The sequence below is a fragment of the Hemitrygon akajei genome, chromosome 8, assembly GCF_048418815.1.
Source record: "Hemitrygon akajei chromosome 8, sHemAka1.3, whole genome shotgun sequence".
Taxonomy (NCBI): domain Eukaryota; kingdom Metazoa; phylum Chordata; class Chondrichthyes; order Myliobatiformes; family Dasyatidae; genus Hemitrygon; species Hemitrygon akajei.
Window position 1 is genome coordinate 162,093,549 of NC_133131.1, and position 26,299 is coordinate 162,119,847.

General features: G+C 40.9%; 1 protein-coding gene across 5 annotated transcripts in view; it reads left to right on the top strand.

Moving 5' to 3' along the window:
• Positions 1–26,299, top strand: part of prkag2a (protein kinase, AMP-activated, gamma 2 non-catalytic subunit a) — a 515,738-nt gene that overhangs the window by 168,126 nt on the left and 321,313 nt on the right. For all 5 annotated transcript variants that reach the window (XM_073054948.1, XM_073054946.1, XM_073054947.1 and 2 more), the window contains exon 2: positions 3,518–3,589. In XM_073054948.1, the coding sequence (XP_072911049.1) occupies positions 3,518–3,589 (72 nt within the window). The remainder of the gene's footprint in view (positions 1–3,517; positions 3,590–26,299) is intronic.

Genomic DNA, 26,299 nt, shown 5'->3' on the forward strand with positions numbered 1-26,299 from the left:
ATTTAAAGCTTGATTTGCATACCTATCTAAACCCAACCCTCATCATTCTGCTCTCTGTAGCACTCTTCCCACTTTGCAGTTTTACTTAAGTGCATAAAGAATGCAGCTTTGGAAATTATCCACAAAAGAGCCCAGTGTTTCTGATTTCCAATCTGGCTTTTATTTGACATGAGCCTTTAATTTAACAATGCAGAGTAATTCGATGAAGCAATGCAAGGCATTGTGCTTTAGCATTCAACAGCACAATAGTACATTATAGGCATTGTTTACATTATACTGTATATACTCAGTGCCACTTTATTAGTTACCTCCTGTAAACTAATAAATTGGCCACAGAGTGTATGCTTGGGGTCGTTTGCTGCTGTAGCCCATCCACTTCAAGGTTCGGCATGTTGTGCATTCAGAGATGCTCGTCTACACACCAGTGTTGTAACGCATGGTTGTTTGAGTTATTGTCACCTTCCTGTCAGCTTGAACCATTCTGACTATTCTCCTCTGACCTTTCTCATTAACAAGGTGATTTGGCCGATGTTTTTGGTTTTTCGCACCATTCTTTATAAATTCTAGAGACTGTTGAGCATGAAAATCCCAGGAGGTCAGCAATTTCTAAGATACTCAAACCACCCTGTCTGACGCAAATAATCATTCCACGGTCAAAGTCACTTAGATCACATTTCTTCCCCATTCTGATGTTTGGTCTGGACCTCTTGACCATGCCTGTATGCTTTTATGTATTGAGTTACAGCCACATGATTGGCTGGTTAGATATTTACATTAATGAGCAGGTGTACCAAATAAAGTGGCCACTGAGTGTCGTGTGCACTGTTGAAATTGGTGGGTCTGATCTGAGAGTAGCAGTAATGATCTGAATTAATAGGTTCATCAGATTATCTGATTACATCTTGACGCCAGTCCAATTACAATGAGGAGTCTATTTAGGTGGGAATCCACTACTTAAAATCATAAGACATAGGAGCAGAATTAGGCCATTTGGCCTATCGAGTCTTCTCCACTGGCGGATCATGGCTGATTTATTATCCCTCTCAACTCCACTCTACTGCCTTCTCATTGTAACCTTTGACACCCTTGCTAATCAAAAATCCATCAACCTCTGCTTTGAATATACACGATGACTTGGCTTCCACGGGTATCTGTGGCAATGAGTTCCACAGATTCATCACCCAAATTCTTCCACATTTCTGTTCTAAAGGGATATCCTTGTATTCTGAGGTTGTGTCCTCTGGTCCTAGACACCCCCACTACCTAAAGTGAGCATCTTTGGTCCTTGATGTGCACCCTTTTCCTTAACCACACACTCAGTTTATTTTCCTCACCGCTGCCTGGAGCCCAGTAGTTCACAGCCCTGGAATCCAGTTTGGCACAGAATGCTGATTCCTTTCCACCACCCATAACTCCAGCTTCCAGCTTCCATCTCTGTAATGGGGCCATTTGCTGCTCTTGTCACACCTCACCTGCTGCTGAAAGCATCATCCTGCTCTTGGTGGTAGCCTCCAACCTCATGACATGAACATTGACTTCCACCCTCCCCCCCCACCCCATATCCCACTGACCCGATCACTGCTTCTCTTTCCCCATCCCCTCCTCTTGATCTGTCCATCACTTCCACAATGCTCCCTCTAGTTCCTGCCTCCTTCTCTTTATTCTGTGGTCCACTGTCCTATCAGATTCTAGCTTCTAAAGCTCTCTGTCACTTTCACCAATCACCTCCAAACTTCTTACCTTTTTTCCACTCTCCCCCCCCCCCCACCCCACCTGACTGATGTTTCCCCCTCTCACCTGGACCTATCCAGCTCTAGCTTCACCCTTTTTTATACTGGTTATCTCCCCTCTTTCTTTCCAGTCCTGATGGAGGGTGCAACCTGAAATGTCGACGGTCCATTTCCCTCCCCAGATGCTGCCTGACCTGCTGATTTCCTCCTGCATTTTGTGCAGCTACCGTCAACCCTTTGTTACTTTTGGACAAGACTCCTCTTCCCCTTTATATGCTTTCATACTTTAATGGCATTTTAACTTATTTGGCCGAAGGGCATGTTTCCATCCCATGTTTCTGACTTTTATAATTTGCTCCCTTCCTACTCTAACTCACCCCTGAGCTCACTGACCTGCATTGGCTTATATATGAAAACAAAAAGAGGCCAGAAACACTCAGGCAGAATCATTAGCTTTAGCTAACAGGATCTCCTTGAATTTGTCAGTGTTTCGCTTAATATTGTGAGTTTTGCCAGCAATTTCATCAAATACTCCAGTAAGTTTAGACACACCTCCCATCACAGATGTTTTGTATGTTCTTGTCACTGTCTCCCTTTTGCCATCTGTCCATTTCTCATTGTTGTGCTGTGGCAGCTTTAGTTGTTGCTCTGTGACACATGCACTCCGAAGAAGCTTGACTTAATTCTCAGTTTGTTGCTAGGCAACTGAAACCATGCCGTGACTGGAGGTGAGCCCGCTGTTTGTCATTGTCTATACGCATCTTTCTTCTCAACAGGACTGTCTTGAAGTAAATTATGTAACAACATTTCCACAGAGAGTTTGTGTCCTATTGTAAACATGAAATAAAAGAGGAGATGCAAGAAAACACAGATGCTGGACTCCGGAGCAAAAAGGAACTCTGGGCCAGGCAGGGAGTGGACAGCACAGTCCCTTCATCTGGACTGAAAGAGAGAGGGGAGGCAAATGAAAAAAAATAAAGTAAACGAAAATAATGTCCGTCATTGGTTTTGACTGCGATGTCAGCCCCCCACACCCTCTATCCAGACATGCCTTGCATACCAGTGAGTTATATGTGCTACAATTTGTAAGCCCCACTCCTATAGCAACCACATTGAACAATTGAATTGAGGCAGAGATGTGATAGCTGGGCCCATTCCATGGAGGTTTAGTGAGAATAAATAGTGGGCCAATGGGCAACTGGTCTTTTACTAGTGGGATTGGTTGATTATTGTCACATGTACCAAGACGTTTTCATGCCATGTCGGCAGGTCGTACCATACATAATCTTGTTAAAAAATAAAAGGAATGTAGCTACAGAGGAAATGCACAGCAGGTAAACAAATAAAGTGCAAAAGCCAAGCGAGGGAGATTGAGATCAAGAATTCATCTCCAGCATGTAAGAGACTCATTCAAGTGGGATTGAAGCCATCCTTAAATCTGGTTTGGGATACGCTTTCCAAAACTGTGTCCAATCAGTGTTTAATGTGCTTGAAAAATAATTACATTATGCACACATCATAAAATATTCTTATTTTGTGTTTCCATTAAAAGCTTGTTTACTTATTGCTTGTACAGTTTCTTAATTTGAGCATAGTCATGGTCAAACTAAACATTAATTGTATATTCGTGGATACATCTGTGAAGATAGTTGCTGGAAGTTGCTATTTTTGGGGATTTTTTTCTGCATTGAAATATAATCTTAAACTAGAAAATTTGATTTATATATTATTTTATATTGTGTAAAGTAATGTGGATTAATATTTATATGTGTTTTTTATGCTCCTAGGATCTCAGTTCATTTGCTATGCCTTTCCTGGACGGAGATGTGGAATCCTCTGACAAAGATATTTCTCAAAAGGTACGATTACCAGTGTTCCAGTGCCTCCATGCCTAATCATTGAAGAGGTGTCCTTCAGCACCGCAATTTTCACTCAACATTTTATGAACCGCTGAAATAATTTTTTTTAAATGCTGCAAGTACTTAATAGGTCACTGAGAGGGAAATGGCAGTAATGTTTCGCATCAGTGATCTTTCATCAGAACAGGAGAAATGAGAAATGGAATATTTTAAATTATAGAGAAAGGACGGGGTTGGGAGAATGGAAGGAATATCTATAGGGCACAGACTGAGAAAGACTGAATGACACAAATGGTAACATTGCTGGCTGAGAGAGAATGAGAAGGGTTGTTACTTGTAGCTGATCTGTCTGGAAGAGGTATAAATAGAGGCAGATAAACAAATTCAAAGGAGGGAAAACAAAACACTTTTCTCAGTGCAGCATAGCAGTTAACATAATGCTATTACAGCACCATCAATCCTGATTCAATTCCTGCTGCAACCGGTAAGGAGTTAGTACGTTCTTCCCATCACTGCACAGGTTTCTTCTGCATTCTCCAGTTTCTTCCCACAGTCCAAGGAAGAAAAGATTAGGGTTAGTTAGTTGTGGGCACACTATTTTTGCACCAGAAGCGTGGCAACACTTGTGGGCTACTCAGCACAATCCTCTGATTGTGTTGGTCATTGATGCAAATAACACACTTCACTGTATGTTTTGATGTACATGTGACAAATAAAGCTAATCTTTAATTTTAAAAAATGCTGCAGCTGTGAGATAGAAAACATTACAGCTGCTGGAAATCTGAAGTAAAACCGAAAGAAGACCAGACATAATAATGGTGTTCAAGTGGCATGTAGACAGAGACATGAACATGAAGGGAATGGAGGGGATATAGATCATCTACAAGCAGATGGGATTAGTTTAATTTGCCATTATGAAACTAACCACAGACATGATGGGCTGAAGGGCCTGTTCCTGTGCTGTACTGTTCTGTAGTTTATGTTAGCAGTGGAAATACCCATCAGGTCAGGCAGCATGTGTGGAGGGTGAGAACAGTTATGCTTTGTTAACCTGCAAGCTGCCGTATCCATTGATTTTGATTGCTAATTGTTTGTTTATTTAATTATTATTTCATTCTTTTTGTCTTGCACAGTTTTTTTGTCTTTTGCACACTGGTAGGACACCCAAATCAGTGTGGTATTTCACTGATTTCTGTTATGATTATTATTGTATGGATTTATTGAGTATACCTGCATGAAAATTAATCTCAGGGTTGTGACATATATGTAGTTTGGCAATAAATTTGAACTTTTTACACTGCAAAAGTATATTATTAGCTACAAAAGACCAGAATGCTTTGTGGCCCTGAATCATAGAAATATTACAATAGCAGCAGATAATTGTCCAAACCATCAACCTGTCCAAGGAAACTCCTTTATTCTCATTTATGCCTTGTATCGCAAATTGTTTGCTTGGATTAACCTTCATGGCTAACCTCATTCCTGTGGGTCTAAGATCTAACAACGGTCTGAAACTGTTAAATTTGTTGTTGAATCCTGAAGACTTTTAACATAGTTAGTTGGAAGATGAGAAGTTGTTCCTCAGGTTATAATGGAGTTTCATTGAATAGTGTTAGAGGCAAAAGTAGAGTTTTAGACCCCTTCTCATAGCAATCATTCAGATGTCTGTAAAAATTTTATCATGGTTTTAAGTTTAAAAAAACAGACAAAAATGCTAAAGAAACTGCAAGGTTGCACTACAAGGCACAGAGAGGAACAACTAAGTTAAAATAGTTATAAATTAGAATCGGGTTTAATACCAGTAGCATATGTCGTGGAGTTTGTTGTATTGTGGCAGCAGTACATTGCAATACATATTAATAAAAACCTATGAATTACACTAAGAAATATATAACATTTACATTAAATTAGTAGTGAAAAAAGAGTGCAAAATAAAAGTGAGGTAGTGTACATGGGTTCATTGTCCATTCAGAAATCTGATGGCAGAGGGGAAAAGATGTTCCTGAAAAGTTGAGTGTGTGTCTTTGCGCTCTTGTACCTCCTCCTTGATAGCAGCAATAAGAAAAAAGCATGTCCTGCGTGATGGTGGTCCTTATTGATGGATAGCACCTTTTTGAGGCCATTGCCTTTTGAAAATGTCCTCAATGCTGGGGAAGCTAGTGCCCATGATGAAGCTGGCAGAGTTCACAACTTTCTGCAGCTTGTTGATTAGAACTGAGGGTATGATTGTGTTGGGATGCTAAACTGTAATCAATAAGCAGCAGCCTGACATACGCATTGCGATTGCTCAGGTGATCCGAGGCCAATGGAAAACCAGTTAGATTGCATCCTCTGTGGACCTATTGGAGACGTAGACAAATCGCAGCAATCTCATTGTTATACTATTTGAACAAAGATTTGAAGCTTGTTGCAAGACTCCTGTCTGAATAAGGTGTCTTTGTAAACTTCATTTAATGAAAGTAATTATGAACAGTTAACTAGCAATATACTCTTCTGGAATTTATTTTATTATTTGTTATACAGTATAATTTAATTGTGGTAACATTACTCTATGTATTGTGTTGTGCACCTTGGTCCTGAAATATAGAGTGTGTCTCTTCAGGCTCCTGTACCTCCTCCTTGATGGTAGCAATGAGAAGAGAGCATGTCCTGGGTGATGGGAGTTCTTAATGACAGATCCTTAATAATGTGGCATCATCTTTTGAAGGTGTCCTCGATGCTGGGGAGGCTAGTGCCCAAAATGGAGCTGGCTGAGTTTACAACTTTCTGCAGTTTTTTTCCAGTCCTGTGCTGTGCCCCCTCCATACCGGGCAGTGTTGCAATCAACAATCATTCCATGGTCAAAGTCACTTGGGTCACATTTCTTCCCCATTCCGATGATTGGTCTGAACAACAACTGTACCTCTTGACCATGTGTGGACTTTGAGTAGAGAGAAAGTAAAGACTTTAGATATAATGGGAAAGGGTCATTTTAAAGGAAGCATGTGGGGATAATTGATGGAGCCCTAGAGTGGAATTCCCTGGGAGTGACTCTCAATGGTGGAGCAGAAGGTTTGACCAGTAGCAGTGGCTCAGTGTTAGAGTCGGCATGGTGTCTACAGTGAATCAGAATCAAGTTTGTTATCACTTGAGTCAGAAATAAGTTTATTATCAGGTTTATAACGTCATGTTTTGTGGCAGTAGTACAGTGCAAAGCATAAAGCAATTACTATAAATTACAATATGAAATATATAAAAATGTAAGTTGTGCAAAAAGAGAGCAAAATAATTATGTCATTTTCATGGGGTTCATGGACTGTGCAGAAATCGGATGGGGGGTGTGCATTCAGACAGTGTGAAGAGGAGGAATTGGGACGCCTGGGTTTTAGTTGATGAGGCTGCTGGTATAATGACGAGCAGCCACCTTTAAACCACATCACCAGCTAATAACAGCAGCCCAGACTTCAGTTTCCTGTACAAATCTGTTGATGTGAAGGAGAACAGGATTTGTACACAGACCAAACTGATTCTGCTACAACGATCCAGCCGTTTCCTTGGGGCACTGGTACTGATCAACAAATAACTATACCCGTTCATCTTTGACTGCGCAACAAGCATAATTCATTAAGTGCAAAATGTTTCGGAACGCTCTGTGGTTCTGAATCATGGCAGCATTACAGCACAGAGGAAGGTTTTCCAGTCTGTCAACCTCTGCTTATTTCCACTCGCGGCTTGTCAGCTTTACAAAATGACTTGCTTGAGTAATTGGACAAGGTTAGTGACCCTACAACTCATGTTCTCAGTATTATTTATTTATTTTTATTTGCAGCGTTTGTCTTCTTTTGCACATTGGTTGTTTGTCAAACTTATGTGTATGTTGATTCTATTCTATTTCTACGTTCTACTGTAAATACCTGCAAGAAAATGAATCTCAAGATAGTATATGGTGACCTATCAGTATACTGATAATAAATTTACTTTGAACTCATGGTTCACCTCATTGCTGTGGATCTAAGGTCAAATAGAGAAATAGGGCAAAGGTTAAAGGGAAGGAGGAGTAAGGGTGATCATTTTCCTTTCCTGAAGGTCACTAATAATGCAGATCAATTTTAATTTTTAGTAGTTTAATGGATGTTAGCAAAAATGTGAGCTTTTCCTTTATTATTTATTAATTGAATTTAAAATCTCTAGCTCTTTTGATGGGATTTGTGCTGTCTTCATATCAATAGTCCAAACTTCTGCATACTATCGAGTAACATAACCGCTATGCGAGTGTGTCATTTTGTATCATTTTCCCATTAGTTAGACAATTTTTTATTCATGAAAGATGAGCTTGCCAAGACCAGCTGAAATACTAGACGACTGAGGAATGGACTGGAGGGCTTGAGTTATCAGGAGAGAGTGGATAGGCTGTGGATGGTTATCCTTGAAATGAAGGAGTCTGAGGGATGACCTTGGAGAATCAGAATCTGTATATTTCTGTGCCTCATTAATCTGTTAAGGCAAATATCATGTTTTGTAACTCCAAAATATAAAACTAATTGAAAGAAAAACATGGAAACCAGGAGAATGTGTCTTAGTTTTGATTTTACTTTCAGTGAGGCACTTACTTATGACATTGTACCGTAATGGTATATGCCATTTGCCTACTTTTACATATAACCCGTAATGAATTATGTAAACAACAAAGAATGCTTAATCAAACAATATATTTACAATGTTACTCAAATTTACTGATATATGTACATACTCAAGAGCAAAGAAAAGAGTAATGATAAAAAGCCAGAAAAGTCCAAAACAACACACACAAAATACTGGAGGAACTCAGCAAGTCAGGGAGCATCTATGGAGAGGACTAAGCAGTCAAAGCTTTGGGGCAAGACCCTTCATCAGGACTGGAAAGGAAGGGAGAAGCCAGAATAAGAAGGTTGGGGGAGGTGAAAGAGTACAAGCTGGCAGGTGATAGGTGAGACCAGGTGAGGGGAAGGGTGGATGGTGAGGGGGGGATGAAGTAAGACACTTAGAGGTGATAGGTGAAAGAGGTGAAGGACTGAAGGAGAGTGCAGATGTCAAAGGTTCATTTATTATCAAAGTAAACGACTCCAAAATTCTTCAATTATCCAGGTAGCCATGAAAGCAAGAAAGAAAAGAAAGGCAGCACGATCATCAACCCCCAAATCCCTCCTCCCAAGCAAAAAAACAAACAAAATGGATCAGGCACATTGCCCCCAAATCCCCCTCCCCGAACAAAAAACACCTGAGAAGATTATGTGGAAAAACACAGAATATAAAAACTCTAAGACTGAATAAAAGAGTATATAGTCCAAGTCCACATCCAAAATGCAGAAAAAACCTGGGCAACACTCTCCGGGCGTAATGGCAGGCTCTCCCCTCTCCGGTACAGAGCAGCCAATCTAAAGGCAAGCAGCTGACACTCATCCTCTGCATTTGCTTCGATGCTTGAATCTCCCTCATCACTTTAATTGGCAAACAATGGAAGCTTAAATCAGTAAAATGAAGCCAAACATCAGCTTGCAATCTGCGCACTGTGATGTTCGCGCACACTGCCTCTGCCTCCCGGAATCCTCTCAGAGACTGCAGAGTGCTGGAACACCCACGCCATCTCCAAACTTCTGCTCTCACCTTGATGTTCCAGTGCCCAAAGTGAAGTGAGAAAGACAAAATCCTTGAGACATTTTGGTCATGGATAAGAGAGCAATTTTTTGACCAGGCTCAAAACTTGGAGGCAGTTGATATCAAACGCTAACCAAAGTATTTTACGAATAAACTTTATGGAGAAATTCAAGGCAATGTTCTTTTCCACAGTTTTCCTCAAACAAGGTACCATTTTATTTATGTTTCCTCATAATTTTGTTCTTTTATTTGGTTTACTTGCCACAAGTGTGTGCAACCATGCACACAAAACCAAGTCTGCTGTCTGATGATACACACGGGAAAAAATGTTTCCACTTTGGAGTCCAAAGCTCACAGTCATAAATATAAGAGACTCAATAGTAGATGTAGCAGAGAATTTTGGGAGAAATCCTCCTTGACGTAAAAAGTGAAAACATATGAGTGAGACAAGAATCAAAGGTTATAGTAGGTAAAGAGGGATAAGGAGTGATCTGAGGAGCATATAGGCCTATGGGTTTGTAATTGTTTAGTTACTGGGACGATGTTTCTAGGTCAACAGTCCAGGCCTCTGGACATGAAGTTGAAACCCACCATGCCATCTGAAGGATTAATTCTATCTGAATTAAAAAGACCATAAAACCATAAGATATTGGAGCAGAATTAGGCCATTTGGCCCGTCGAGAATCTGTCTTTAAATACACTCAGTAACTTAGCCTCCACAGCCGCCTGTGGCAACAAATACCACAGATTCACCACCATCTGGCTAAGGAAATTCCTCCTCCATTCTAAATGGACATTCCTCTATTCTAAGTTTGTGCCCTCTGGTCCTCGACTCTCCCACTGTAGGAAGCATCCTCTCCACATCCACTCTATCTGGGACTTTCAATATTCAATAGGTTTTAATGAGATCTCCCCCTTGCCCCCACCCCATTCTTCTAAATTCCAGCAAGTACAGGCCCAAAGCAATCAAACGCTCCTCATATGATACACCTTTCAATTCTGGAATCATTTTCATGAACCTCCTTTGAACCTTCTCCTATGTCAGCACATCCTTTCTTAGATATGGTGCCCAAAACTGCTCACAATACTCCAGGTGAGGCCTCACCAATGCCTTACAAAGCCTCAGCATTACATCCTTGTTTTTATACTCTAGAAGCTTGTGTCAAAAATGTTTCAATGAAATAAGCATTGCTGTAAACATACAAAAGATGTGGAGGAACTCAGCAGGTCAGGCAGCATCTACAGAGGGAAATGGACAGTCGACGTCCATTTGTCAGCACTGGAGAATTGTACCACTCTGGCTCTAGCTGTATCTAGACCAAGACCTCTAATGCTGCTGTTAAGTCCTCCTGCTTCTCTTCTGGCTCCTCCTCTTCCCACCCACCCTGGTCTCCTCACTCGTCACTGTAGACATACCACCTTGCTTTGTCTGTCTGGGACTTATAAGACTACCAACAGAGTTGACTGATAACTGCCTCAATTAGGGATGGGTTTGCCGTCAAATATCCTACTGTCTGATTGAATTTAAAGAGAAACAGATGTCCTGGTCAGACATTATTTGTGGTTTCAGATTCATCAACATCCCTGACTCATCCCTGACTGTTAATTGTCCTCTACAGTAGCATACCAAATAACAGAGTTCAGGGGATGATTAACGCTGGACAACAGGTTCAAACATTGCTGATGATGTTCACGTCCCATAAACAAATGAACAAAAAATAGAATAATTAAAGACAGTCAAATGGCCTTTTGTTTGCAATTCTGATTGTAGTGATGTTGTACTCCATGATCTATAGACGCAGACCAGGTCCGTGGATAGAGCTCACTCAAACTCATCTCGCATGCGTACCACAGCAAGCCTCAGAAGGAAAGAGATTTCAAATCCATCATAGTGTGAGCATGAAAGAGAGGCACACTATGGTTGAAAAGTGGAAAAGAGTATGAGGAGGATAAGTTGAGGAGAGGTGACCTTGAACAAAGTTGTTGGGTTTGTGGAGAGTCTGTACCTGTTTACAAGGATTGAACATAGTGACCCTGCAAGAGACATGGAGGCACTAACGTTGAGATGCCTAACGAGAGAAAGTGAGAGAGAGAGAGACTGTTACATGCAGACACCGTCCTCCGCCAGCAACAAGCGAAAGGCTGGGAGATGGTGCCTTCCACACTTATTAATCTTCCTTGGTGCTTTAATCGGTGAATTTGGTGAGAAATGGAAACGATCATGGGCTCTGGCCCTGTCTCGAGGCTGCACACTTTGGTCAAAGCCTCTTGGTACCCCCTCAGAGACACATTGCTCAATCTGCCCGAAAACACACCACCAAAATGTAGATCACAGGCTTCAACAGTAGCAGAGCCACATTTGAAAGAAGTGAGAGTAGTTTTGTGAACCGTTGGGAGGACGTTGCACTTAGCCGTGTTGTTTGCTGGCGCCGTCCTCTTCCGGAATACCTCTTCTGCAACAAATGGAAGCAGCAGTTGACCATTAGACCATAAGACCTGGGAAAATAATTAGACTGTTTGGCTCATTGAGTCGGCTCCACCATTTCATGTGTCCCTCTCAACCCCATTCTCCCCATAAATTTTCACACCCTCAAGGAGGTTTGTCAAAGGTAGGGATAAATCTTTGAAAGGTGTGGGGAATTGAGGGCTATAGGGAACTGGTACAGAGAAGGAATTGAGGCCTCGGACAGATGAAGCATACAAAAACTGATAATTACAAAATATATTAAAAAGACAATTCCACATTCTCAGGACATGTTTGATGTGTAAGTGAATTAAATGTTGTAGTTCCAAGTTACTTGTAGAGCATGGCTTCCCAAACTTTTTTATGCCATGGACCCCTGCCATTACTTGAAGAGTCTGTGGACTCAGGTTGGGAACCCCTGTGTAGAGTTATTTTATTTTCCTGATGCTGTTCAAAGATAATTATGGTCATTGCTTTGAATAAGTGCACAGAAGTCTCTGTTTGTCTGACCCAACAGATGTTCTTGCATCAATGCTATGTTTAAATTTTAGAGCTTCCCACTCAATTCCACAGTGGGTGACTTTCGCCAGAAGAACTGCAATGCTTCGAGCTCAGCTTTGAACTGCAGTCAGCTCAATGCCACTCCAAGCTTCTCAAGAAAATTATGTATTCCTTACCAGGGCTCTCAAATCCCAGAGATGAATGTTTTTGTTTTGAAAGGTGATTAAATGGCAGCATCTCTAATAATCTATTTGCCGCCAAGATTATATGCTTGGGTCTTCGGAACAGGTCTGAATTCATTACCTTCTGACTTGCTGGTGAGAATCGTGAAAATGGAGCCAAGCTGAGATTTGATTATAATGCATGACTGGATTGCTTTTTAAGTAAGGTCACTCTACCACATAAAACACTTTTACTACAGTCATTAGCTCTAATCTTCCTTTATTGGTTTAAGCGCTGAGAGGTTAACTTTTTAATTTGCTCTTGCACATTTAAGAAGGAATCAGAGGTTCACCCTTACGCAATTTCTGTAATTGAAATTCAAGCCATCATTAAGACAAAGCTTAGAATCATAGTGCATTGAAACAGCTTCTTCAGCCCAACTGGTCCATGACAGTAAACCATAAAAAATAGGAGCAGAATTAGGCCATTCAGCCCATCAAGACTTCCACCATTCCATCATGGCTGATTTATTGTCCCTGTCAACACCATTCTGCTGCCTTTTTCCTGTAGGTTTTGACATTCTGACTAAACAAGAAGCTATCAATCACTGTTTTAAATATACTCAGTGACTTGGCCTTCTTTGGCAATGAATGCCACAGATTCACTACCCTCTGGCTCATCTCCTCATCTCTGTTCTAAAGGAATGTCCTTGTATTCTGAGGCTGTTTCTGGAAGGTCCAATTGCCAGTAAGTTAGTATCCTGGCAAAATCTACACCATGGAGACAAACGAGCACTCCAAGCAACTCCATAAAAAGGTTATTGTAAAGCACAAGTCAGGATATGGATGCAAAAAAATTTCCAAGTTACTGAATATCCCTTGGAGTGAGTGCAGTTAAGTCAATCATCAAGAAATGAAAAGAATATGGCACAGCTGTAATTCTTCCTAGAGCAGCCGTCCTCAAAAACTGAGTGACCGTGCAAGAAAGGGAGCAGTGAGGGAGGCCACCAAGAGACCTATGACAGAGGAGTTAGAAGCTTCACTGGCTGAGATGGGAGAGACAATAACTGTTGCCCAGGTACTTCACCAGTCGCAGCTTTATGGGAGAGAGGCAAAGAGAAAGCCACTGTTGAAAAAGCACACATGAAATCTTGGCTAGAGTTTGCCAGAAGTCTCTGAAGTCAGCTGGAAGAAGGTTCTATGGTCTGATGAAACCAAAATTGAGCTTTTTGGTCATCAGACTAAACGCTATGTTTGCAATAAGCCGAACACTGCACATCATCAAAAGCGTACCATCCCTACCGTGAAGCATGGTGGTGGCTGCATCATGCTGTGGGGATGCTTCACTGCAGCAGGCCCTGGAAGGCTTCTGAAGGTAGAGGGTAAAATGAATGCAGCAAAATACAGGGAAATCCTGGAGGAAAACCTGATGCAGTCTGTAAGAGAACTGCCACTTGGGAGAAGATTTGTTATCCAGCAAGACAATGACCCCAAGCATAAAGCCAAAGCTATACAGGTATGGCTTAAAAACAGCAAATATCCTTGAGTGGCCAGACCTCAATCCAATTGAGAATTTGTGGCTGGACTTGAAAAATGCTGTTCACTCATGATCCCCATGCAATCTGACAGAGCTAGAGCAGTTTTGTAAAGAAGAATGGGAATAAATTGTAATGTCCAGATGTGCAAAACTGATAGAGACCTATCCACAGACTCAAGGCTGTAATTGCTGCCAAAGGTGCATCTACTAAGGTCTAATTTGAAGGGTGCGAATACTTATGTAGTCAATTATTTTGTGGTTTATATTTGTAATTAATTTAGATCACTTTGTGGGGATCTGTTGTCACTTTGACATAAAAGAGTCTTTTCCTGTTGATCAGTGTGGAAAAATAAAGCCAAATTAAACCCACTGTGATTCAGTGTTCTATAACAATAAAGCATGAAAACTTCCGGGGGGGAGAGGTGAATACTTTTTTATGGGCACTGTACTTTAGACACATTTTATAGTCTTCGGCACAAACATATAGCCCATTAATAATCCTGTAGTATCTGTATCTAACTTTCTGTTGCAATGTAAAACTTGTGTCAAACATCTGTGAGCAGATTACAGATCAAGTGCTCAATTTCTAATAGTGGATAGTTGATAATCTGCGTGACACAGCAGCGTAGTGGTTAGTGCATTGCTCCCCAGCGCTAGCGATTGCCAATCGGGGGTTCAGTTCTCATCACTTCCTGTGAGGAGTTTGTACATTCTCACTGTGACCGCGTGGGTTTCCTGCAGGTGCCCTGGTTTCCTCCCACTTTGCAAAGACGTATGATTAGGTTTAGTGAGTCAGAGGCATACTATGTTGGCACTGAAAGCATGCCACACTTGCAAGCTGTCTAGCACAATCCTACCTGATTTGATTTGATGTAAATGACACAGTTCACTGTATGTTTTGATGTACAGTACATGTGATTAATCTTTAATCTTTATGTAGCCCTATAACATCCTGTGTCTGACTTTCTGCTGCAATGTAAAACTTGTCAAATTTCTGTGTACACATGACAAATCTAGCACTTAATTTTTTAACAGCAGCTGATTGACAATCTGTGTGAGTCAATCTACAAACCCCATTTCCAGAAAAGTTGGCATATTTTCCAAAATGCAATAACAAAAATCTGTGATATGTTAATTCACGTGAACCTTTATTTAACTGACAAAAGTACAAAGAAAAGATTTTCAATAGTTTTACTGACCAACTTAATTGTATTTTGTAAATATACACAAATTTAGAATTTGATGGCTGCAACACACTCAACAAAAGTTGGGACAGAGGCATGTTTACCATTGTGTTACATCACCTTTCCCTTTAATAACACTTTTTAATCATTTTGGAACTGAGGATACTAATTGTAGTAGATTTGCAATTGGAAATTTTGTCCATTCTTGCTTGATATAAGACTTCAGCTGCTCAACAGTCCGTGCTCTCCGTTGTCTGATTCTCCTCTTCATGATGCGCCATACATTTTCAATAGGAGATAGATCTGGACTGGCAGCAGGCCAGTCAAGCACATGTATGCTGTTGTAGCCCGTGCAGAATGTGGTCTGGCACTGTCTTGCTGAAATAAGCATGGACGTCCCGAGAAGAGACATCGCCTTGATGGCAACATATGTCTCTCTAAAATCCTAATGCACTTTATTAGTTAGTGGTTAGTTTGTTAGATTAGTTTTTCATAGGACAATAATTTTTTTTTCTCTTTTTCTCTTTTTTCTCAACATGATATACCTAGTTTTTTTTGTTGTTGTTTCGTTTATATGATAGTTGTATCATTCATGATTTGGGAAGATTTAGCTATATTGTACTTATTGCTTGTGTATCCTTTTATGTTCATTTTAATTTTGTAATTTTGTAATCCCAATAACTGTATTAATCTTATCATGTTGATATTAATAAAAAGATTGAAAAAGAAAAGAAAGTAAAATCCTAATATACACCTCAGAGTCAATGGTACCTTCACATACATGCAACTCACCCATGCCGTGGGCACTGATGCACCCCCATACCATCACAGATGCTGGCTTTTGCACCTTTCGCTGATAACAATCAGGATGGTCGTTTTCATCTTTGGCACAGAGAACTCAATGCCTGTTTTTTCTGAAAACTAGCTGAAATGTGGACTCATCTAACCACAGCACACGGTTCCACAGTCTTTTGGTCCATCTGAGATGAGTTCGGGCCCAGAGAACTCGCCGGCGTTTCTGCATAGAGTTGATGTATGGCTTCCTCCTTGCGTAATACAGTTGCAAGTTGCATTTCTGGATGCAGCGATGGACTGTGTTAAGTGACAATGGTTTTCCGAAGTACTCCTGAGCCCAGGTGGCTATAATTGTCACAGTAGCATGACGGTTTCTTAGGCAGTGCCACCTGAGGGCTCGAAGATCACGCACATTCAACAGTGATTTCTGACCTTGCCCTTTACGCACTGAGATGTCTCTGAACTCTCTGAATCTTTTCACAATATTATGTACTGTAGATGTTGAAAGACCTAAATTCTCTGCAATCTTGCGTTGGGAAATGTTCCTTTTGAACTGACTAACAATTCTCTCACGAATTTTGGCACAAAGGGGTGAGCCCCGACCCATCCTTGCTTGCAAAGACTGAGCCTTTGATGGACGCTACTTTTATACCCAGTCATGATACCTCACCTGCTACCAATTAGCCTGCTTAGTGTGGAGTCTTCCAAACCGATGTTACTTGAATATTCTGTGCACTTTTCAATCTTATTTTAACTCTGTCCCAACTTTTGTTGAGTGTGTTGCAGCCATCAATTCTAAATTTGTGTATATTTACAAAATACAATTAAGTTGGTCAGTAAAACTATTGAAAATCTTTTCTTTGTACTTTTGTCAGTTAAATAAAGGTTCACGTGAATTAACATATCACAGATTTTTGTTTTTATTGCATTTTGGAAAATATGCCAACTTTTCTGGAAATGGGGTTTGTATGTTTATATTTGCCTTAGACACATGATCCAACAAACCTAATTCTTTTTGACTATTATGAATATATTCATGTGTTATTGTGCAAAATGGATGGGCTTTAATTCAGACAGGTTGGCTTCTGCCGAATTTTCAGGCTGCTTGAGTGGGTAGCTGCTGACCAGATGAATCCCCATAGACCATAAAACATAGGAGTTGCATTAGGCCATTCAGCCTATTGAGTCTGCTGTTAAATTTGATCATGGCTGATTTATTATCTCTCTCAATCCCCTTCTCCTGCCTTTGTTCCGTTACCTTTAACACCGTTAAGGAAAAAGTGCTTGGCACACTTAAAGGTCATGAGGTGGATAAGTCACCTGGACCAGAGAGAGGTTGCTGAAGAGATAATGGATACATTGATATATGATCCTTCAAGAATCGCTTGATTCTGGCATGGTCCTGAAGGACTGGATGATTGCAAATGTCACTCCACTCTTTAAGAAGGGAGGAAGACAAAAGAGGGGAAATTAGAGGCCAGTTAGCCTGACCTCAGTAGTTGGGAAAGTGTTGGAGTCCATTGTTAAGGACGAGATTTTGGGGTACTTGGAGACTAATGATAAAATAAGTCAAAGTCAGCATAGTTTCTGTAAAGGGAAATCTTGCCTGACAAATCTGTTAAAGAGTTCTTCAAGGAAGTAACAAGCAGGGTGGACAAAGGAGAAACACTGGGTGTTATTTACTTAATTTTTCAGAAGGCATTTGATAAGGTGCCTCACATGAGGTTGCTTAATAAGATAAAATCCTATGATGTTTCAGGAAAGATACTGGCATGGATAGCGGAATGGCTGACAGGCAGGAGGCAGCAAGTGGAGATAAAAGGGGCCTTTTCTGGTTGACTGCCAGTGACTAGTGGTGTTCCTCAGGGGTCAGTATTGGGACCACTACTTTTCACATTGTTTGTCAATGATTTGGATAATGGAATTGTTGGCTTTATGGCAAAGTTTGCAGATGATACAAAGAAAAGTGGAGTGGTAGGTAGTGCTGAGGAAGCAATGCAATTGCAGCAGAACTTAGACAAATTGGAAGAATGGGAAAAAAAAGAGGCAGATGGAATACAGGTTGGGAAATGTATGATAATGCATATTGGTAAAAGGAACAATAGTTCAGACTATTATCTAATTGGGGAGAAAATTCAAACATCAGAGGTGCAAAGGGATTTAGGAGTCCTTGTGGAAGACTCCCAGAAGGTTAATTCACAGGTTGAGTCTGTGATAAAGAAAGCAAATGCAATGGTGGCATTTATTTCAAGGGGAATAGAGTATAAAAACAAGGAGATAGTGCTGAAGCTTTATCAGATACTAGTCAGGCTGCACTTGGAGGGTTATCAACAGTTTTGTGCTCCCTATCTCAGAAAAGATGTGCTGTCATAATAGTACAGAGGAGGTTCACGAGGATGATTCTGTGATTGAAAGGCTAACATATGAGGAGCGTTTGGCATCTTTGGGCTGTACTCACTGGAATTTAGAATAATGTTGGGGGATCTCATTGAAACCTATCCAATGTTGAAAGGATTAGATAAGGTGAATGTGGAGAGGATGTTACATCTGGTGGGGGTATTCAGAACTAGAAGACACAGCCTCGAAATTGAGGGGGCATCCTTTTAGAACAGAAGTAAGGAGGAACTTTTTAGCCAAAGAGTGGTGAATCTGTAGAATGCTCTGCCACAGACTCTGGTGGAGGCCAAGTCTGTGGATATATTTAAAGCGGAAGTTGATAGCTTCGTGATTGGTTGGAGCATCAAGGGATATGGTGAGAGGGCAGGTGTATGGGGTTAAATGAGATCTGGGATCAGCCGTGATATATGGTGGAGCAGACTCGATGGGCTGAATGGCCTAATTCTGCCCCTATGTCTTATGGTCTTATGGCCCTGAATAATCAAGAATCTGCTTTAAATATACCAGGTGACTTGGCCTGCTCAGCTTGTCTGTGGCAATGAATTCCTCAGATTCACCACTCTTTGGCTAAAAAGTTAATAAATTCTTCATCTCTGTTTTAAAGGGATATTCTTGTATTCTGAAGCTGTGCCCTCTGGTCATAGACTCCCGCACTATTAGAAACATTCACTCTATCTAGGCCTTTCAATATTCAATATGTTTCACTGAGATTCCACAACCCCACCCCCATATTCTTCCAAACTTCTGTGAGTACAAACTCCAGAGCCATCAATTGCTTCTCATACATTAACCCTTTCATTCCTGGGGTAATTCTTGTGAATCTCCTCTGGACCATAAGGAAAGCCCTTGTGACACTTACATAGCAACGTGAGTTTCAGTGTGTTAAAAATTGAATCAGTGTTGCCTATAAATAGTGGGTATCAGCTAGATGGACCAAACAACTACCTATACTGTGGCTTCAATCTATGATTTATTATGCTTTTTATTTTTTGAGTTTGCTTTCTATTCAAAGCAACCTCCTTTGAAGGGGATATTCAGCCTTAATGCAGTGTGACCTTCACCCTTTGCAGCGCTCTGTCAACAATTCATTCTTTAAATAATGATTGTTGGACATCAAATAGGATTTTACATTTCACCTGAAGAATTCCATTCTGCCTCCACAGTATTTACTTTTAATCATACCGCTAGATGTGGGTGTCAATGCCAAGGGCAGTACATTATTGTCACATCTGAAGGCTCAAAAGAAGATGGGGGTGGATGGTGGGCTGTAATCTTGGACTGCTGTTGTTACTTCCACTACTCAATAGAGATTTCAGGATTCAGAAATTTAAGTTTAAGGACTTGCCAGGAGAGGATAGCGTGTAATTTGGAAGGAAAATGTCATTGCTCAGGGGATCCTATGAGCTTGCTATGTTGTGTATTTAATATTGAAGTAATATTTGAGTGATCTTGTACATATGTTGATTGATTAAGCATATTTGTTCACTTCAATAATTCATTGTGGGTTATATGTATAAATATGTAAATTGCAGACACGTGTGCCTCATTTAAAGTAAGCTCAAAAGTTAGACCCGCATTTTCGGTTACCGATTCTTCCTTTGAATGAGTTTAATGTTTGAAGTTACAAAACATAACCTGCTACCTTTCTCCTCCTTGGTGGTTTGGGAGGTGTTAACAGAATAGCCAGAAGAATCAGTGCAGAAGTACAGGGTGTGTTGATGTCGTAGACCAGGCATGGTCAGAGTTATCTAATCAGCCAATCACGTGGCAGCAATTCAGTGCATAAAAGCATGCAGATGTGGTCAAGAGGTTCATTTGTTGTTCAGACCAAACATCAGAATGGGGAAGAAATATGATCTTAGTGACTTTGACCATGGTGCCAGACATGCTGGTTTGTGTTTTCAAAAACTGCTAATCTCCTAGGATTTTCATGCACAACAGTCTCTGAGTTTACAGAGAATGGTGGAAAAAGCAAAAAAAAAACATCCAGTGAGTTTTAGACTGCCCTACCCTGGGCTAAAGACTATCACCCCTCAAGCTTTTATAAATCTCCACAAGGTCACACCTCAATCCTTATCTGTATAAAAATATTCTAGACAATCCAGCCTCTTCTTAAAACTCAAGTCTAACATTAAACTATTCAAATGAAGGTGGAGTCTAAAATATGGGTGTAACTTTGTCTGTTACTTTTAAATGAGGTGTGCACATATCATGTAGTGTGATGATATATGTTTGCAATGTATTTTTACATATAACCTATAATTATTTAAACAAGCAAGAATGTTTAATCAAACATAAGTCAAATATAACTGAAATATTAAATACACGATACTTACCGTCCCCAGCGACATCTTATAAATTTTTTCAGCAGCCTTTCCAGCTTAATGACTTTGTTCCTTTAGCTGGGTGACCAGAAATGTTTACAGTACTCCAATTCTGATTTCACTGTCTTTTACATTTGCAACGTGATATCCCATCTACTGTCTTCAGTGCCGTGACTGATGAAGGGAAATGTGTCAGATGCCTTCTTCCCCATCCTGTCTACTTATGTTCAGAGTGATGGATGTGGTGAATGAAATGAACTACTTTGACGTGAGTGGTACTGAGTCTATCAAAGCTGTTGAGGTATATTTGCCTGGGCAAGTGGAGAATCCTTGAAATGCTTTATAGAGTTGGCAGTTGAGTTGGTCACTGCAAAACAAAGTCTCTGACGTACTCTTGAGAACACAGTATTTATTTGGCAGTTTCAGACAAGGTTCTGCTCAATAGTGACTTGAAGACGATTAGTGTTGGAAAGGTTAGCCACAATCATGTTGAATGGTGGACCAGACTTGAAGGGCTGAATAGCCTTTTCTACAATTTCATGATGATAATGCCATTTACAATATATCAAGAATTTCTGATGGTCATTGTGTGGCAATTGAATGGGGCAAATGCTACTTGCAACATTCAGTCATGGGTTGACCAAGAAGCCTGGAATTTGCTGCATTCCTGCATTGTCCACTGAATACTGGAGTCATGGAGTGAACATGGAAAGGATGTTTCCTATAGTGGGGGAGTCTAGGACAAGAGGACATAGCCTCAGAATACAGACCAGAGATGAGGAGGAATTTCTTTAGTCAGAGGGTAGTGAACTTGAGAAATTTGTTGCCACAGGCAGCTGTGGAGGCTAAGTCATTGGGTAAACTTAAAGCGGAAGTTGATAAGTTCCTGATTTGTTAGGGCAATAAAGGTTACGGGGAAAAGACAGGAGAATGGGGTTGATCAGGATAATAAATCAGCCATGATCTACTGACTGGCAGAGAAGACTTGATGGGCCAAATGGCCTAATTCTGCTCCTTTGTCTTATGTCCTCAGTAAACATCTGCACATGGTGACGGGAATGGTGATGAAGCAGCTGGAGATGTTTGGACCTGAGGAATCCCTGTGGGCAAATGGGACCAGCTCTCTGACCAATGCAGTGGGCATGAATGAGTTGGACTGAAGGGTCTGTTTACATACCATGTGACATAACAAGCTTGCAGCATAGGCTGCACACATACATTCACACAGATGTAAGATCTATAAAGTATCTTTTCTCTGTTTGATCATTTTATTTTAGTTTGTTTTCTTTGCTCAAATGCTGTTGTGTACTAAACTGACTTGGCACTATTTACAGCTGCTCAAAAGAAAGTGACAGAGACCAATCCATTGCATAAGCCACTGCCAGCCCACAGCTAAACAGACTTAACTCCACAACAGCAACCAGAAGGCAAACTCTGTGGGGTGGAAGAATTTCCCAAGTCCTTGAATCCCATGTCCAACCATTCCCCCCCATCACCACTACCCTTCACCACAACCCGACAACTCCTTTGTGCTATGAGAGCTTTCAGAAAAGCAATGAACATAAAAGGGCAACTTTCTAGTGAAAAGAGAGAGGATTTCAGAGGATCTGTCCTAGGACTAGCCATGCTCTCTTATCGCTGTTGCCATCAGGAAGAAGGTACAGAAATGTTAAGTCCCACATCACCAGGTTTAGGAACAATTATTATACTTCAACCATCAGGCTCCTGAAGCATCATGGATAACTTCACTCGCTTCAACACTGAACTGATTCCACAACACTCACTTTCAACAAATCTGCAACTCTTGTTCTCAGTATTTTTTTATGTATTTACGCAGCTGGTCTTCCTTTGCACGTTGGTCAGTCCTTGTGTGTAGTTCTTCATTGATTCCATTGCATTTCTTTATTCTACTGTGAATGCCTGCAAAAAAATGAATCTCAGGGTAGTATATGTGTTGACATTCACTTACAGTACTCTGCGAAAGTCTTAAGCACATATATATAGCTAGGGTGGAGCAGAGAATGCGTTTGTAATTTGGGCGTAGGATGTTGGGAAAGATGAAAGTGGAGTGCCAAGGGAAGGGTGAGGGATAGATTGCAGAGAAGGAGTGTCTGGGGGGCGGGGGGTGGACCCAGATACACTCGCCCCTGAGATATAAGGCAAGATCATTTGTTTCCAGACAATTGGTTTATTGATCATTACAGGATATCTCTCTGTGCTTCCAACTTCCTTTGCCTTTTCCCAACCATGCTTCCCCTCTCCCTGCCCCCTTCCCACTGTCAGTCCACAATGGAACCAATGTCAGAATCAGGTTTATCATCACTCACAGATGTCAAGAAATTAGGTCTTTTTTTTTGCTGCAGCAGTAGGACAGTACAATACATAAAATTACCACAGTACTGTGCAAAAAAGTATTAGGCACCTCAGCTATATATGTGTGCCTAAGGCTTTTGCACAGTGCCATACTCTGATAATAAATTTGCTTTGAACTTTGATATGTCCTTGATTGTAGATAGGCTGGTTTTTATAGAAACTACAGCAGCCTTGAAATAGGCCCTGGCACTCAGCTCTGCAAAGCACTGTTAATAAGTGCTTTTTCCCCCCAAAGAAGCTATTGATTAATCTGTCAGACAAGCCAGCAGTTTGTTTGCACGAGAGAAAACGATTGGCTATAACTATATTTTAGTGGTAAAACTGGAAGAATCAGATTTGTCTGCAGCCACTGGTGGAATAATCTTCTTGGGTTAAACAAAAGAAAGAGGAGCATCTGGAAACAGCAGCATAACAGCTTGGTACCTGTTGGACAGAATTTCCGGAGTCAGTAGAGCGTTCGGTACTACAAACCCATAATTGTGGTCCAAAAATCCAGAAAATGCCGGAAATATTCAGCATGTCAGGCAACATCTGTGGGAAGAGAAACCGAATTAATGTTTCAAGTTGAAACTCTCCGTTAGACCTGCTGAGTGTTTCTGGTATTTTGTGCCTCGTTTCAGCTTTTTGGCATCTGTAGTTTTTTTTAAATAAAAAGATTTCTATTTAATAGATTGTGGGTTTGCTGTGTTGGTGCTGAAAGCGTAGTAAGACTTGCAGCTGCCCAACACAAAATCCTTGCTGATTTGATTTGACGTAAACAATGTATTTCACTGTATGTTTCAATGCGCATGTAACAAGAAAAGCTTTATTTTCTTTTTTTTTCCGTGTTTATGATCTATGCGAACTTAATTCTGCTCTTACCTGCAACTGTCACCACATACTTTTATTCTCATTGCAAAGTCAAAGTCGATTAACATATGCACAGGTAGCAATGAAAAACTTACTTTCAGCAACGTCACAGGCACCTCGCATCAGATACACAACATTCACATGAAGAGCATGAAATAAGTGTCAATTTTACACAATTTTTGCAAGATTGCAATTGGAACAAAAGAAAATTCCATTGTGGTGTAAAGTGGTCATAGTGTGCGATACTGAGATTGTCTGGGTTACTTTTGTTCTGATTCAGATTTATTTAATACAAGTACTGTAGGTGGTAGGATGGAGATACGTCTCTACCAAAGGAGGTGCACTTGGGCAAGGTTTGGCGCCTTCTTAGCTCCCGATTAGGGTTACGTGAGGCTACGGGAGCAGGTCGTGGATGGTCATACGAGCAGCTGTTGCATATCATAAATCCTGGTTGTGCAACCACTGATTCCAGGCAGACAATCTCTGAAGAGTATTGATAATGGCCGGAGTCACCCGTTTGTAAAGGCACTGCCCAGAAAAAGGCAATAGCAAACTACTTCAGCAGAATAATTTGCCAAGAACATTCATGGTTATGGAAAGACCATGATCGCCCATGTCACACAACAGGGCACGTAACGAATTAACATACAGTGAAATGCAACTTTTGCGCTAACGACAAATACATCCAAGGATTGGGTTACTTGGAGATAAACACTCTCAAAATTGGATCCAGACAAGTATAATGGTAGGAAGACAAATTATACTTAGAGGTTGGAGGAACTTGGGGGGGGGGGGGGGGGGAACCATCATTTCAGGAGCGGGTCACAGAAATAACCAAAGTGGCAGCTTTTGAATGCGTGTATTACAGCAGTTTGATAGATTGGATATCTATACACAAAAATGGGGCAAATATTTAGGTTTCCTGGGGGGGGGGGGGGAATAGTGGTGAATGTGGTGGTGAAGCATATTGCTGTATGGTAGTCTTTTCTGTTATTAGAGGTTATACATTGATATTTATTTCTGCCATGTTTTTATTTTATGGATAATTTTATGTTTTGTAAGCTATGGTTTACATAATTTTAACACTGACTCAAGGGTTTGGGGAAAAAAATTTCTAGAACTAAAATTTGGAAAGAAAATACATCCAAGGACGTATTGGGGGCAGCCCGCAAGTGCCACCATAGCGTGCCAACGTAGCATTCTCAGCCAAAATTCCGGCGCCAACATAGCATACCCACCACGCTCAGCAGAGCAACACAGAACACAACAAAACCGAGCACAACAAGCAACAAAGCAAATCAAGCCTCCCACCCGCATGCACTCACACAGTCTCCTAACCACGGAACATACTGTCTTCTTCAGCACCCAGCCTCCAGCGGACTCACTAGTTCAACTTCCCCAGCAGAATCATGTCTTTTCTCATGTGGTCCTTTCAAAAGCACAGTTCCTAAGCACAACTATGCTTTGGCTGTTCCTTGTGGTTGCAGAAACCTCCAGTTCATCACTCAGTGGTAACGAGGTTTCTTCTGAATTCTGTTCATGCCTGCTTTATATCTATCGTTCCTAGTTCTGAATATCTCTATGCCCATTTCTCTCTCACTTCTTACTCTGCTTGCCGGCAGACTGAAACTGCAGTATTCACTCTGACAACTGCACCCTCACGTCCCTGGAAACATTATCTGTAACAGGGAGTTCTCAACATCCATGGGCAAGTGGTTTCCTCCCCAATGGTCCAGATGCATCTGCTTTTCATAATACTTGTGGGAGCAAGAAATATTTCTTGCATGTTCAAAATTAATACCTGGAAAGTCGAGCAAAAATAATCATGGCAAAATGAGTTGTTTTCTTTTGGAAATTTCTGTTTGACTTCCATTAAGAGGTGCACAGAAGGGGAAGCAATATGTGGGCAAGTATGGATGAGTTGGACCGAAGGGTCTGTTTCCTTCTACTAAGCTATCAGAATAGGTGGTAGAACCATATATTACTGCGAAAATTTAAAAGACATTTGGGCAGGTACTTAGCAAGTCAGGCATCATCTACGGCAGGGGTTCCCAACCTGGGGTCCACAGACCCCTCGGTTAATGATAGGGTCCATGGCATAAAAAGATTGGGAACCTCTGAAAGGAACAAACAGTTGATATTTCAGGTCAAGACCCTTCATCAGGACCGGAAAGGAAGGGTGACGAAATGAGAATCTGGCTCCCTCCCACTTCCTTTCCAGTTCTGATGAATGGTCTTGGCCCAAAGCGTCTATTGATCATCCTTTCCATAGATGCTACCTGACCTGCTGAATTCCTCCAGCATTTTGTATGTGTTACTCTGGATTTCCAACACTTGCAGAATCTCTTGTGTTTATGAGCAGGTACTTATATAGAAATGGCATAGAGCGATCAGGCCAAATGCAGGCAGATGGGATTAGCAGAGATAAACATTACAGTCTGTATGGATGAAGCTGGACAGAGGAATCTGTTCTGTGCTGTGTTCCTGTGTTTCTATAATACCTCATTGTATA